Source organism: Podarcis cretensis (assembly GCF_951804945.1).
Source record: "Podarcis cretensis genome assembly, chromosome: 3".
In the NCBI taxonomy this organism is placed as follows: Eukaryota; Metazoa; Chordata; class Lepidosauria; order Squamata; family Lacertidae; genus Podarcis; species Podarcis cretensis.
Window position 1 is genome coordinate 65,401,064 of NC_137172.1, and position 15,532 is coordinate 65,416,595.

The 15,532-nt window shown below is 44.8% G+C and overlaps 1 protein-coding gene across 2 annotated transcripts in view; it reads left to right on the forward strand.

The window, feature by feature from the left end:
• Positions 1–7,965: 7,965 nt before the first annotated feature.
• Positions 7,966–15,532, forward strand: part of STX7 (syntaxin 7) — a 29,032-nt gene continuing 21,465 nt past the window's right edge. Inside the window, exons 1-2 of one of the 2 annotated variants that reach the window (XM_079970697.1) lie at positions 7,966–8,111; positions 15,159–15,300. In XM_079970697.1, coding sequence (XP_079826823.1) covers positions 15,216–15,300 — 85 coding nt within the window. In that variant the 5' untranslated portion in view covers positions 7,966–8,111; positions 15,159–15,215. The remainder of the gene's footprint in view (positions 8,112–15,158; positions 15,301–15,532) is intronic. The other variant, XM_079970698.1, reaches the window with a different exon arrangement.

Sequence of the window (15,532 nt, forward strand, 5' to 3'; positions counted from 1 at the left end):
TTTATAGACACAGACACACACACACAGACCAAGACAACACATATAAAATTTCATATCCTTACTTTCCTAACCCCAGTTCTTGACCTCCCCCCACCCCCCCTTCATACATCCTAATTCAATTAAATTAGCTCAGCAAGTTCATATCTCTCATCCTTTACATATTATTATTATATATATATATATATATATTTTTAAAGAAATACTTAATTCTTATTACTTGGCCAAATTTTACTTATCCAGTTTTCTTATAAATATTAAATCCTTTTCTAAGGTCGACTCGAATTCCTTCCACGAATTTCCCTTTTATCTTAAAAATAGGTCATAATAATCAAACACAAAGGTCATAAACATTTTTTTTAAAAAAAATTCTTCCCCCCCCCCCCCCGCCCCGGTTTCTGTCCCTTCCAAATGTCCCCATGTCCACACAAACAGTTTTTAGCCTGGATTCCTCACATCTGAGGCCTTTAAATCTCTGTCAGTCTCTCTCTGCCGATTTTGTTGGTAGCCCTCTTTGTTGGTCCTCGGGTCTCGAAGGAGTTCTAGCTCAGTCTCATCAGATTTTCTTCCATCCAAAGTACTTGGTACCAGCTGCTGCGAAAGGTCAGCTAATCTTCCATACTCAAAGAGGAAGCCCCAATCATATTTCTTGCTTCTTTTAAATTCAAATATTCCAAGTGTTCCAGGGGCTTCCTCCCTCCTCTTTCGCATCTTTCGCAGATTTGTAATCCAAAGGTCTTCTTCTTTGTGTTCTGACAATGTAGGCTTCTGGTTGGTACTCTCCATCTGTACTGGCCCTTGTTCCCTCTCCTCCTGTTCCGAAGTTGTCTCTTCTAATTCAGCTGCAGATTTTTTCCCAGTCAAGTCCATTGTGCATTCAGCAGAGTCACTTATTTTAGAGTTCAAGGTTATAAGTTGTTTACTCATAGCCGTAGTCTGCTCCTGCAACTTTCCCACGAGAAAAAACATTCTTTCTATCTCTGCCTGTAATTTTCCATCTGCAGCCATTGTAGTGTTTCAATGTTTCCCCTAGGGGGATTCTGGTTACTTAATAGTCTTTTCCCAACAGTCCGTTACTTTATTATTTCACTACTTTGTTCCCAACCACTTTAATTTAAATGTAACAAATTTAGTCCAGAAAGGTGTTAAATAATAAGATTTTTAACTTTCACTGCCCGTTTGACAGCTCCTTTGACAGCTGTCAAACTCCTTGTTCCTTTTTCTCCAGCTCACATACAGGACACTCCCGGGTCTGGGGGGGTTTAAACAAAAGCTTCTAAAATTCCACTCTTACTCTCCAGCACAAATCTTCTTCTGTCAAATTCATGAAAATATTATCTTTCAAAAAACACCAAAAAGAAAAAGCTCTCCACCTTAGTTCTCCGATCCTTGCTTTAAATCTTCTGTAAGCAGGGGGGTGCGGACTTCCCTTTAGCACATCCCCCGGTCGTACCGAATTCAAGGGTAGAAATTTTAAAGTCCAAATTCCATTCTACTCACGGATTAATTAAAGTCCGAATTTCAGGGAAGAAAGTCAGCGGTCTCCGGCCATGGCTCGCGGCTTCGCTCCACTGCAGTAGCGGTCCACTCACAGCACCACGCCGCTCCCCGTACCCTCTCCGCAGCCTTTAAAAAGGCTCTTCGTGGGTCGGGGGGCGCTTTAGGTGCCCGCCGAGTCACCAAGTCCGCAGGCTTCAGCGCCTGCGGTTTCTGAGGGTCCCCGCATCGCCGTCGCGGTAGAACCCTTCTCCAGCGGAGCCGATTCCCTCCGGAGCTCGGAGGGAATCCGCCATTAACCAGATCGCGCTAACCCGGACACTGAGGTCCAGCACCGAGGGCCTTCTGGCAGTTCGCTCACTGTGAGAAGTGAAGTTACAGGGAACCAGGCAGAGGGCCTTCTTGGTGGTGGCGCCCGCCCTGTGGAACGCCCTCCCACCAGGAAATAAAGAACTATGTACACAACTTTTAGAAGACATCTGAAGGCAGCCCTGGTTAGGGAAGTCTTTAATGTTTGATGTTTTATTGTGTTTTTAATATTCTGTTGGGAGCTGCCCAGAGTGACTGGGGAAACCCAGCCAGATAGGCAAGGTATGAAGAAGAAGAAGAAGAAGAAGAAGAAGAAGAAGAAGAAGAAGAAGAAGAAGTTTGAGGTTTGAGGTTTGTTTGTTTATTTACTTACTTACTTACTTTCCTTCCCACTCCTTTCTCTATCTTGGGTTGTTCTTTCCCCTGTTTCTGCTCCCTCATCTCTTTTTCTCCTCCACATTCCCTGCTCTGAATGCTACTTGTTTTTCAAGACATGGAGGTTATAGTAGGTGGTCGAATGGGTGATAGGTTAGGATTTTAAAGTGATCGGTTAGGATTTAAAAAATGTTATATCCAGTGCTATTTTTCTAAAAAAATGTTTAGGGGTACTCTCATTTTGACTCAACAAAATCACCATTGACTCATTTTGACTCAACAAAATCACCATTTTATAGTTCAAATCGGGGGAAATGGATTCAAATCAGTAAATGGACAAAAGTACGAAGAACATGCATTACCTCCACACATTCCACACTTCACACACTGACGGTTCACATTGCTATAGAATTTTTTAGTTTCTTCTCCTGTTAGATTCATAAAATGTTTAGGGGTATGCATACCCCTACATTCCCCCAGGAAAAGCACTGATTATATCTTTCCAACAGGTTAAAACGTTAGCAGATTTAAAAGTAAATTCAGCAGTATAAGTTATGTTGAGATGAAGTGAGACAGAGGGGATATGGATTGCCTAGAATATGCAGTAGTAATAGAGTTTTGGAGGAAACCATGGAAGGCGGGAAGGGAAGGCGAGGTTTAATGCATTGTTACTTTTAATGTGGAGAAATTGTAGTGATGAAAATTATAAATAAAATTTACTTTAAAAAAAGAAATAAGAATACATCTTTCCATGTTAGTTTATAACCTCTGATTTTAAACTTCTTTATGTGTTTTTATTATATATTTTTAATTTTATAGTGGTATATAAATGTTTTTATAAATAAATAAATATGCTTGTCTCTTGGGAGCCCTCAGCCAGGGCCCTCAGAAGCCCTACAATGTGCCATTTTGCGTAGTTTTATTTTTGGTCCAACTAGACTGTATCCTTGAACTGTGGTTCCTCTTCCTTGCCAGGCTGAAGTGTGGTGTCTGCATATAGAAATCTCTGATCTTTGTGTGGCTGGAGTGTAGCCTACTGTACAAAAGAAAAAGTCCTATCTGTTGCTTCATCCCTGGGCAAATCACTTTGCAAATGTTTAACCTACTGGTAAAAGAATAAACCCACAAACTAAAAGGCGTAATATGTGCACTGAAGTTGCAAACAAATAGAATATGTGACCAGATGCTTATATACCTAGCTCTGAAAGGAGCCTTATATTATGTTTGGATCCATGATATTTGGCTCCCACATGTGGCTGATTCAGGAGTTGCACATGATATGTGCTTTTATACCACCTGCAATGTGGTAACTCTATTGCTGTCTAGGCGCTGCTGCAGTGCCCAGTTACTTTATGTGCCAACTACCCCTGTATAGGCTCACTTAGATCATCTGGGAAAATTCTATTCATGGTACTGCAACCTTCAGAATACCATACAGTGGTAACCTCAAAGCAGGCATTTCCTGCTAATGCCCCTGTGCTATGAAATGCACTTTCATCTGCCATATGTGAAGCAGAAACCATCAGTTGCTTCAGATGTCTTTTAAAGAGATACCTTTTTGTCCAGGCTTTCCCTGACCTATAAAATTGGGCCCTGTTTTTAATTCATTTGAATTCCCTGAATTCTTGTCTTTATTTGTTTTATATGCTTTCATACTACTGTTTTACTGGTTGAACACTGGTTGTTGTTGTTTAGTCGTTTAGTCGTGTCTGACTCTTCATGACCCCATGGACCAGAGCACGCCAGGCACTTCTGTCTTCCACTGCCTCCCGCAGTTTGGTCAGACTCATGTTTGTAGCTTCGAGAACACTGTCCAATCATCTCGTCCTCTGTCGTCCCCTTCTCCTTGTGCCCTCAATCTTCCCCAACATCAGGGTCTTTTCCAGGGAGTCTTCTCTTCTCATGAGGTGGCCAAAGTATTGGAGCCTCAGCTTCAGGATCTGTCCTTCCAGTGAGCACTCAGGGCTGATTTCGTTCAGAATGGATGTGTTTGATCTTCTTGCAGTCCATGGGCCTCTCAAGAGTCTCCTCCAGCACCATAATTCAAAAGCATCAATTCTTCGGTGACCAGCCTTCTTTATGGTCCAGCTCTCACTTCCATGCATCACTACTGGGAAAACCATAGCTTTAACTATACGGACCTTTGTCAGCAAGGTGATGTCTCTATTTTTTAAGATGCTGTCTAGGTTTGTCATTGTTTTTCTCCCAAGAAGCAGGTGTCTTTTAATTTCGTGACTGCTGTCACCTTCTGCAGTGATCATGGAGCCCAAGAAAGTAAAATCTCTCACTGCCTCCATTTCTTCCCCTTCTATTTGCCAGGAGGTGATGGGCCCAGTGGCCATGATCTACGTTTTTTTTGATGTTGAGCTTCAGACCATATTTTGTGCTCTCCTCTTTCACCCTCATTAAAAGGTTCTTTAATTCCTCCTCACTCTCTGCCATCAAGGTTGTGTCATCTGCATATCTGAGGTTGTTGATATTTCTTCTGGCAATCTTAATTCCGGCTAGGGATTCATCCAGCCCAGCCTTTCGCATGATGAATTCTGCATATAAGTTAAATAAGCAGGGAGACAATATACAGCCTTGTCGTACTCCTTTCCCAATTTTGAACCAATAAGTTATTCCATAACCAGTTCTAACTGTAGCTTCTTGTCCCACATAGAGATTTCTCAGGAGACAGATGAGGTGATCAGGCACTCCCATTTCTTTAAGAACTTGCCATAGTTTGCTGTGGTTGACACAGTCAAAGGCTTTTGCATAGTCAATGAAGCAGAAGTAGATGTTAAAATAGAGATGTCTAATAGATGTTAGAGATGTTAAAATATTAAGTGCAGTTATTATTATTTTTTATTACTTACCGGTAGTTAGCGTTTTATGGGCAATTGGTATGAAAAGGCAGTAAACCTACCAAATTGCAGAAAAACAGGTCCAGAGGGTTTTGTGGTAGGTCACTTTAAAGTTGATTTTGGAGTGATAAAAACACTGAGCCCCTCCAGACTGAAGTTTTTTTGCACGTGTATTCTGAAATGTGTTCTTGATACATTAATAGTATTAGTTGTAGATTTATTGCGCTTTAGTTTATTCCGCAGTGCTCCCCCAAGGCTTTCACAATCTTCCTGTCCAGAAGAGCAGTAGAAGTGGGAGGCGATGGGAGGAGGACCCAATCATTTGCGGTATAAAAGAAATACTGCTTTAAGCAGGAAGTTATGGAATTTGCACTGATTGGAAATGAATCAGTGTGACTGCCCTAAAGCGTCTGCAGGTGCAAACAGTATTGAAAGTAGGATTACGTATGACTGTCCCGATAGCGTCATGAGCAGAAATAATCACTAAAAAGGACATCTGGCGGGATCCTAAAAAGAATTTGCTTTCTGGGTAAAACTCATTTCCTCTCGTTACAAACTAGACCTGTGAAGGATATTCTCTACCCTGGCATCTTCCTTAGAGACATTCAGTTTTGCTCTTGCAATGCTAGTCCCTATCCCAAAGCACTGGGATTGGAGAACACTGCTTAAATCATCCTCTCTTGATTACAGGCTAGACCCATCAGTCATAATGGACCACTTCATCTGTACCTGATCCCCACTCTGTTATTTGCTCCACCTTCCTCCATCATCAAACTCTGGTATTATGTCATTAGGGCAAACTCAGGTATTGTGATGTCTGGATTCCCAATGTGCCACAGAGTGCTTCAGAGGTCCCTGCTGCCTCATGCCCATCTAGCAGAGGCCCTGTTTCACCTCAGATAGGCCCTGAGGCCATACCCTCCAACATGTTGAGTCCCAAAACTGGGACACATGTTTTCCCATCCGTGCTCGTGCATGAATCATGTGGCCTATGCAAGATCACACAGCCCAAAAGAAGCACTTTTGGGGTGGCCGTGCTCTCACAGCGCCCCAAAATGTGTGTTTGGGGGCACTGCACAAGATCATGCCCCCCAAAAGGTGCTTTTTGAGGGGCGAGATCTTGACTGGAAATTGTGAGAGATCATGGCACCCAAAATGGCTGCCATGCTCTCACAGGAAAAAATGGGATGTCTCTTTTTTTTTCCCAGGACACTTGCGTGCTATGTGAAGCATTTCACTTTGGCTTGGGATGTGTCTAAATCTGACACACATTCCTGTTATGTGGCTGGTGGCAGAATTGGTACTGTGGTACCTCGGGTTAAGTACTTAATTCGTTCTGGAGGTCCGTCCTTAACCTGAAACTGTTCTTAACCTGAAGCACCACTTTAGCTAATGGGGCCTCCTGCTGCCACCGTGCCGCTGGAGCACGATTTCTGTTCTCATCCTGAAGCAAAGTTCTTAACCTGAAGCACTATTTCTGGGTTAGCAGAGTCTGTAACCTGAAGCGGATGTAACCTGAGGTACCACTGTACATCCTTGTTTCTCAGGCTTTCCTCGTGCTTAGTAGGAAATGTTATTAAAATTGCCCTTCTAAATAAGCTACTGAAATATGGATTACATATGACTGTGGAATTAACTAGAAGGGTACAGTATTCATCTTGTGCTCTTCAGCAAACTGGTGAGAAATGTTATTAATATGCTGATTAGCATAGATGTATGATTATATGGTTGTAACCTGCCCTGGACCATTGAGGTGAACAGTGAGCAAAAAATAAAAAAAAATAAACATATAAAATTATATATATTTTTTAAAAAATATTGCAACAATTTATGTTAACCCCCGTTTGCACCATAATAAGGTGATTCAAAGGTACACTATGCACCTGCCTACATCGCCCTTCTCTACTTCCATTCTTCTTATGGTTCAGTGCAGCAGCAATGGCAAAGCTGCTCTCAGAAGTCTGCTGTGATGCTTTCGCTTGAATCACCACATGTGGTGGTCAAGCAAACTGCAGCATGACAACACCCTTACCTTCTTATTATATGTATTACTTGGCACTGCCCTCAGTGTGCACTATCAGTGCACATGCTGCTATTTGTTGAATATTTATTATAGTATATATTCGGCTCCACAGTGTATGCATGGCACTTCACAGAGTACCAGAGGGCAGGCCCCTGCCCCAGGGAGCTTACAATACAAAATTCCACACAGAAAACTGCATACAGAAAATCAAATGTAGAATATCAATTATACACAAAAATAATACAGTTAAAGTGGCAGTTTAATCATACAAGATGAGCAGTGGACAATAAATAAAAAATTCTGAAAGAATGGGTATCAAGAGCATACCTCTTTTCGAATGGTAAAAATTTCACATTAAAGGGGCCACAGCACAAGAAGTCAAGGTGTATAGTAGAAACTCTGGGCACGCCCCCCCCCTTTCTGCCAGGGAATTTAGTGACAGTTGCTGTTTTACATGCTTAGATCCAGGCTGATGCAAAAGCAAACAAGCAGACCGATCAGTTTTCTTATTTAAAAGCATTTATAAACTTCCGTTTTAAAAAATCTTTGTGTTGTGTGCAACACAGAAAAACACACAATCGAAACAAAAATGCAGCCCGAAACCGATCAGACAGCAGTATAAAAACATGTAAAAGCAAATAAAACAAAACCCAAGGGGATTCCAGCACATCGAACAGAGTCCAATCTTACGGGGCCACGGCAAAAAGAGAAGTCTTTTCCAAGACGTAAATTACAAGAAGACACGGAGCTAAACACCAGCATCTCCATATACTTGCTGGGTGTTAATTTAACAACAACAACAACAACCCAAACCCCTAGATGTTCCACACAGAAAATTGAGGCTGCACATTTCATAAAGCGAAAAGGGGGCGGAGCCTGTGGGCCTCGCCCCGCCCCTTCCCGGGAGCCGCTCCGTCTGCTGCAGCAACGGGGCGGGGCTCCCGGGGCGGGGCCGCCTCCCGCGGGTCAGCTGAGCGGGCCGGGCGACCAAGTCCGGGAGCGGGGCAAGACAGGCTGCCCTCTTCGCCCCGCGGGGACGCGCCGACAGGCCACACAAGAGGCGGGTAAGGAGCGCCGGGAGTCCCGGGCTGGGGGCGCGCGCGCCGAAGGGCGTCTCTTCCTGGCTCGCTCGCTGCCGCCGCTCGGCGTGCGTGGCGGGGCTCAGGTGGGCGCCGCCCTGTCGCAGAGCAGCTGCCCTCCCCTTAGCTTGGACGGGAAGGGGCGCCCCGTCGAACTCGGGCGGCCAGGCGGCTTCCTCGTGGAGCGGGCGAGCGGAGGGCTGGCTGGCTGGCTGGCTGGCTGGCAGGCAGTTCCGCATTCCTATAGCCCCTCGCCTTCCCCGCCCCGGAGGACGGCTCTCTCCGCACGACGGCCTTCCTTCTCCGGCCGTCTGCCTGCCTGCCTGCCTGCCTCCGCGGCTCCTCGGGAGTCTCCGCCAACCCGGTCGAGCCGCTCGCCTTGTTTTTCCGGAACTGATTTCCTCTGCTTTCGGGAAGTCATTATGTGGGCGGGGGAAGAGGAAGGGCTGCTTCCCCCTCTGAGATACGTGTGTGCGTGTGAATGAGCTCGCTCTGCGTGTGCGCGCGCCCCAGGCGCTGATGGGGATGAGAAACGAACGTTCTTTTCTGGCTCCCTAGAGCTGCTCCTCCTCCTCCCTTCTCTGGCTGGAGGAGCCCATCATGTGATAGCGATCAGGAATCACAGGGTTTCTTTCAATGGGGGCCTTCGGAGAGATAGTATTAGGCGCGCACCGATGAGTGGATGGGCATGTTGAGGATGGCAGCTCCTGCGGCGACACATTTCCCGGCGTAGACCTGCTAAGGAAGCCACATAGGCTTTAAACAGCAGCTCTTAATGCTTCTCTATCTGGACTGGCAGCAGCCTCTTGCGATTTGGAGGAATGTAGCTCAGGGCTGTATACGCACAATACATTTAACGCCCATGGCTTCCCTTAAAGAATCCTTTGGAACTGTAGTTTTCCTCTATGGAGCTACAAGTCCCAGAACCCTTAAATGGCAGTCCCCATGATTCTTTGGAAGAAGGCATGTGCTTTAAATATATATTGTGTACTCTGCCCAGGCAATTACTCCTGCTTTTTTCTGGCTTCCTGTCTCTGCCTTCTGCCTTACCCCTCGCCAGTGGGCAGCAGTCGCTGCTGCATGTCACTGGAAGATGCAGTACTGGGTGGAGAGATGAAAGGGCTGAAGGGCTAAATGAAAATACCATTCTTGTGGTTAAGCATGCCTATTGAATGCAATACCAGCTGTACATCTCTCCCCCCGCCCCTCTGCTGTAGGAGACAAGTGGCAGAGTGGGGAGGGTTTTAGTGAGGAAAGGATGGATGGGAGAAAGTTAGCCAGTCCCTTCTCCTCTTGTTCCTCTGTTCAAACTTGCAGCATCCTGAAGCTGCTTTTGTTTAAATAAGACAAAATACACTGGGGTGGAGAATTTCCTCCGTAGGCTTCCTCATTTTATGAAGATGTGGTGAGAAGTTTTTGAAGCTGTGGCGTGAGTTCTTGCAGCTTTTGAATGCTTGCAAGAATGTGGGGTAGTGGCAAGTCACTTGAGAAACTGGTATGCCTCAAACTGCCACTGTCAATGCAGTCTCCCTTCCTAATAAATAATACAGGGTGATTTTTAAATCGTTTATGGATTGAAACTAAATCTCATTTGGGAACTATGAAGCCGAATGTTGGAAGATTCAGGACGGATAAAGGATAATACTTATTAATTCTGTACGTAGTCAAACTATGGAACTCTCTCCTATCAGTGGTCAGTGATGGCTACCAACATAGATGGCTTTAAAAGAGGATTTGATAAATTCATGGGGGAGAGGGCTATCAATGGCTCTTAGCTATGATGGCTGTGTTCTGCCTCCACAGTTTGTGGCGGCAGTGTTTCTGAATACTAGTTGTTGGAAACCACAGGAAGGGAGAGTGTCATTGTGCTTGAATTCTGCTTGCGGGTTTCCCAGAGACACCTGGCCAGCCACTGTGAGAGCATGATGCTGGACTAGATGGGCCATTGGCCTGATCCAGCAGGCTCTTTTTGTGTTCATAACTACTTAGCAAGTAACCTCACAGAATCAGTTGGAAGGGACCAGGAGGAACACTGAGTCCAACCCCCTGGAATGCAGGAATATTTTACCCAACATAGGGGTTGACCCACAACCCTGAGATTAAGTCTCATGCTCTACCGATTGAACTGTCCTTGCTATCTCAAGAATGTAAAACAGATGAGGTATTGCTGACTGCGGGTCTCTTATCTTCAGTAGGGTCTGAAACAATAAATGTTATAATTCAGTTAAGGACACTTCTTTTTCTTAAAGAAGGACAAAAGAAGGATGAAAATTGCCTCTGTAACACTCTTAATGTCTTCCAAGGTATCTTGTGAATGATCTTAAAACTTGGATTGCATATATCTATAAAACATCCCAGGATCTGTCCAGTACGCTGCATTGTTCTAAAATAAAACTGGGCTTATTGAACTGATGGTGTGAACATCTCTGAGAAAGCTTTTTACGTGGCCGAGTTTACGAATCTATTATTTTTCTTAGACTGAAGTTATATGAAAGAAAGAGCCTAAATCTAGTACTACAACTATTTAATTGCTTTTAAATTCTGTGGCTCCTTGGAAGTCATCTTTGAAAATCCTATCAATTACACTTTGAATATAGTGCGGTGTGTAGCTTACCATTGATGGTCCCTTACGGGTGCAGAGAATCCTGGGATGTTGTGTTCTGACCATGAGGTTCCCAGTAGGAGGGGCATTAACCACTATGACCTTGTAGTGCATGGGTCGGCAAACTAAGGCCTGCAGGTTGGATCAGGCCCAATTGTCCTCTGGATCCGGCCTGCAGACGGTCCTGAAATCGGCGTGATCGTTTGGGCTGTGCCATTTTTGGGTGTGCCATCCCCCCCACACACCCCGTGGTGGCGCCGCCTCCCTTCCCCCTCCCTCCTCCTGGCTTCTCCCTGCCCTGTAGAGGAAGGGAGCTGGGCTTTGAGCAGCCAGACAATCCAAAGCCTTGCCGCCCGTGCGCTGGCCTCTCCATCCATGGCTGCACTGTGATGGCAGCTTGGCACGCCTGGCGTCCAGGAAAGCTGGCCCAGAAAGGAGAGGCGCCGCCACCACTCCTGGCTCCCAACCGCAGGCAGAGTGGCAGAGGAGGTAGGAAAGCAGGGGGAGGGGAGGGGCTGAAGGAGAGAGAGACCCCCCCCGCCATGTGTGCGTGTGCGCAGTCCGGCCCACCACAAGGTCTGAGGGGCCCCATCCTTAAAAAGTTTGCTGTCCCCTGTTGTAGAGGAATAACTGTCCCTACCCTCTATTCCACCCTAGTGTTTAGGGTTGCTAATCGCTACTACTTTTGCAAAACAATCTCAAAAGTTGGGCAACAGAGTATCTTAAATCTCCCATGCCTGCGTAGACACTGTATACTCCAGCAAGTTTCTTTCCACAGGATAATAAGGTGCACCCCCCAGTCGTGCTAGTAACCATAAATCTCAGTGCAAGACTGTGGGACACTTCAGGCACCTTAAAGTCAAATTGAAGAGGAAGTACCACCAGGTGTGTAAGAGAGGTGATGTTGCAGTAAAAGGAACTGAAAGAGGAGTTAAAAATAGAATTGAGCTCTATGTCTTGAAAGTTGCTCCATGGGGAACCATTGGTCTTGCCCTGAACATGGTCCTAAGCCTGGACTCCTGCTGGAGTGGGCTGCCTTCCCACAGAGATGGATTTAGGGCAGTGCAACCAGTTCTGCTGCACTGGACCCCAAGCCTAGGGGGTGCCACAGGGCATTCCAACTATGATGTAGTGAACTGAGAAGAATGGAAGGCGCTGAATTTTGGCCTCACACAGGGAGTTGCTGAAATTTGAAAGACCACAGCCCACTTCTGCTCTCTGCACGTGGCTTGATGATTCCAGACTATTCCTGTTTGTCTCCCAGTCTTCTTGGAATTCTTCCCAAGCTTGCTCTTCATTATTGTTACGTATTAGTACCTGCTTTTCAGTAACAAGTCCTCAAAGTGGTTTATGAATTACTGGTGGAGACCATTTTAGGCATGTCAGTGGATGTGTGATTGCTGATGTGTGGGTCCTTTTGGATCCGGAAGAAGGCAGAATGGGGGCAGGCTGGAACGGGACAGGGTAGGGCACACACAAGGAGTGGGAATGGAAGCCCTGCGCAAAATGCTTGTGGCCTATACAAGGTGGCTGACAGACGTGTTCTCAGTAAAGTTGTTTATGATCTCAGCCAGGGTGGGTTTTCATGTATAGATCTTCTACCCTAGAGCAGATGATCACACTTCCCTGCCCTATAATTCAGTGGCCCCTTCACACATTACAAGCCGTGTGGAGAGGTACTGAAGCTATCCTGATTGCCTCGGGATCATTTAGTAGATTGCTCTCATGTTTGAGCACTGATTGAGCACTGAAGCTTATGTGCACAAACCTGTACAGGAGCTTGAACCCTGCACTCTCAGCTCTCGCAGAAGCGAAGGCCGATAGATGTCTACAAATATAGACTTTCCTCCTCAGTGCATGGGAGAGTGCATACCTTTCATGCAAAAGATCCCAAATTAAGTCCCTAGCATCTCCACATAAAATCCTAGTTTGAAACCCTGGAAGACCCTCAGTGTAGACTGAGTTGGATGAACTAACAGTTTGATACTTTGTCTCTACAGAAATAGCACCATTTCTGACCTACTACAATCATATCTTGGTTCACAAACGCTTTTCGAGTCAAACATTTTGCCTCCCAAACGCCAAAAAGCTGGAAGTGAGTGTTCTGGTTTGTGAACGTTCTTTGGAACCCGAGCATCCAGTGCGGCTTCTGTGGCTTCCAATTGGCTGCAGGAACTTCTTGCAACCAATTGGAAGCTGTGCCTTGGTTTATGAACATTTTGGAAGCCGAACAGACCACTTTGCACCGCCAGTCCTCCTGCTGCTGCACTGCCATGAGCTAAGCAGTGGTTTGGCAGAGTGGGTTGTCCAAATCCTAGACGTTCATGGTTTGTCTGCAGGAGACAAACCATAAGTTCAGGTTCAGACATCTCACTAAGCCAAACCATGGTTTAGCTCATACCACCAGGAGGACCAGTTCAGGAGTGCAGCATCCATGATCTTCTCTGTGAAAACCTTCACTTGTGCACATTCATGCTAAGTCATGGTTTGGCTTACCATTATGTGCAAACCAGTTCTGTGCATGAGAAGCTGGTTTGGCAGTTAACTGTGGCCTTATCGTGGAGCTGTTTATATGAGAAAGTAACTACTATTTCACTTTCATGCAACATAGCAGAGAGTAGTTTCGAAGTAACTGTCTTTTATATACTTTCATACAACATAGCAAAAATCTATTTCAAAATAACAGTCTATGTTAAAACACTGGGATATCTTTATGTTGAGAGAACATTTAAATGTTGGTCAGGACTCAGGAGGCTTTGTGAGAATTCCGAGTGTAACAATGGGAAAACGTGAGCAGAGGAAGTTCAGTCTTATTGTTATCATCTGCATTTATTTGTATGCTGCCTATGCTCTCATGACACAGAATCATAGAATTGTGAAAAAGTTACATAATTCACTAAGTTACAAAATATAACAAGTAGTTAAACAACAAGTTAATGAAAACATCTCATAAAATGTACTATGAAATTAAATCCCCTTATAATATGCTATAAGATCTAGCAGTATTCCAATAACATTAAAAAAATAAATAGCTCACCTCCAAAATGAATGTCCTGCTGCTCCTCCAAGGGACTTGGAAAACCATCCAAATGATCTACATTCCAAACAGCTTGCACTGTCATTGCTTAGCTTCACATAAGTTTTAGCCCTGCAACGTCTGGAGGGCCACAATTCCCCATCCCTGACCTGTGTCTTTAGGCTATTCTCTCTCAAGCTGTTCCTGCATCTAGAGCTTATGTGCATCTCTGCACAGCTCCTATTACAAGATGGAGGTGGTAGTGTAGTGAAATAGATGGTCCATGGGGCTCCTCTCACTGCTTACGCTGGTTCTTTCTGTAATGTCTGAGGCTGCTCATAAAATGAAAGGCATTGTCACCTTCATTGTTGGGCTTTAACAAAAAGTAATCCATTGCTCTTCAGGGTTTTGAAGGCAACCTCACTCCTCGCAAAGCCCTTGGTCCTAGATACAGGGCTTTTTTGTCTAGAAAAAAGGTGCCAGAACTTGTTAAGCTTTTTTTTAGGGGACATCTCCCCTGAAAAAGCTTCTATTCTTATGCCACCACTGTCCGCAGCCTCTTTAATGCCATGCTGCCATGCCATCATGCTGAAATGCTAAAGAGGTGCCAGAATGCACAAAAGAGGTGCTAGCACTCACCAAAGAGGTGCCAGAACCCAGTTCCAGTAAGTTCTGGCTGAAAAAAGCCCTGCCTAGAATTATATGGGGGAAAGAACTATAATGCCATGTGGCAAGTGATTTGGGGATGGGGGAATCTGGCTTATGGGTGAGTGTTTATTGAAATCACATTTCAACCCAGGAGTGTGAGAAGATGCCCATTATTCCTCCTCCACACAGAGCTGATTCACAGCCCCTATTTTTACTCTCTTTTTTCTTCATGGAGTTTAAAGGACAGAATATGCTTCCCACTTTTATTATTTTCACAACAATCCCATCAGATCAGTGAAGGATGGTTACTGTTCATAATTATCCAGCAAACTGCATGGCCAAACTTCCCCAGCTCAAGTTGATAATTTTATCCACTTGTAGGGAATTAACACAATAGTGTAAGCTGCAAGCAAGTTTGTCTGGATGTGGAAACTGGCATTCTCTGTGTTGACATCCTTCCAAAGTCGCCTCTTTTCTTCTCTACTTCCCCTTATGTATCAGCATTACTGACCTACTGTGTAGTTATAAACAGAGTTAGCCAGATGTCTTAATTGCGCTATAAACCTCTTCTTTACTGCACTTTTGGATTTCCTTCCTAGCCTTTCAAAATCTAACTTGCTCTGCAGATCATTCAAAGGAAATAGGAGGTACCATAGGAAGGGTAATTAAAAAGGGTGATTAAAGTTACTTGAACATTTGAGTTTTTATGATGCATTTCCCTATTATGTGTTACTTCTTAAAAAAGATATTCTCCTTATATTTTCAGGTGGCATTATTGGTGAATCTTTTGTTTATGACCTAGTGTGCATCGTCCCAATTGGCCATGGCGTACAATTCAGGCATCGCTGGGGACCCTAACCAGTTAGCACAACGCATCACTTCAAATATCCAGAAAATCACACAATGCAGTAAGTTCCTTAAAGCTATTCCTATTTACAAATGTTCCTGTCCCTATATCTTTTATTTTTGTCATGGCAGGTTTAGGAGCTTTGGGTGAAATCCAGTGTTTTCCAAGCAGACTTCTGTTTCTCACTCTCTTCCTCCTAGCCTCTGCCCAGAGGACCACCCAATACTTCGGACCAGATTTTGGGTGGAGGGGCAGCAGCGTAGAGGAGACAGAGAAAGTCTCATAGTACAAGC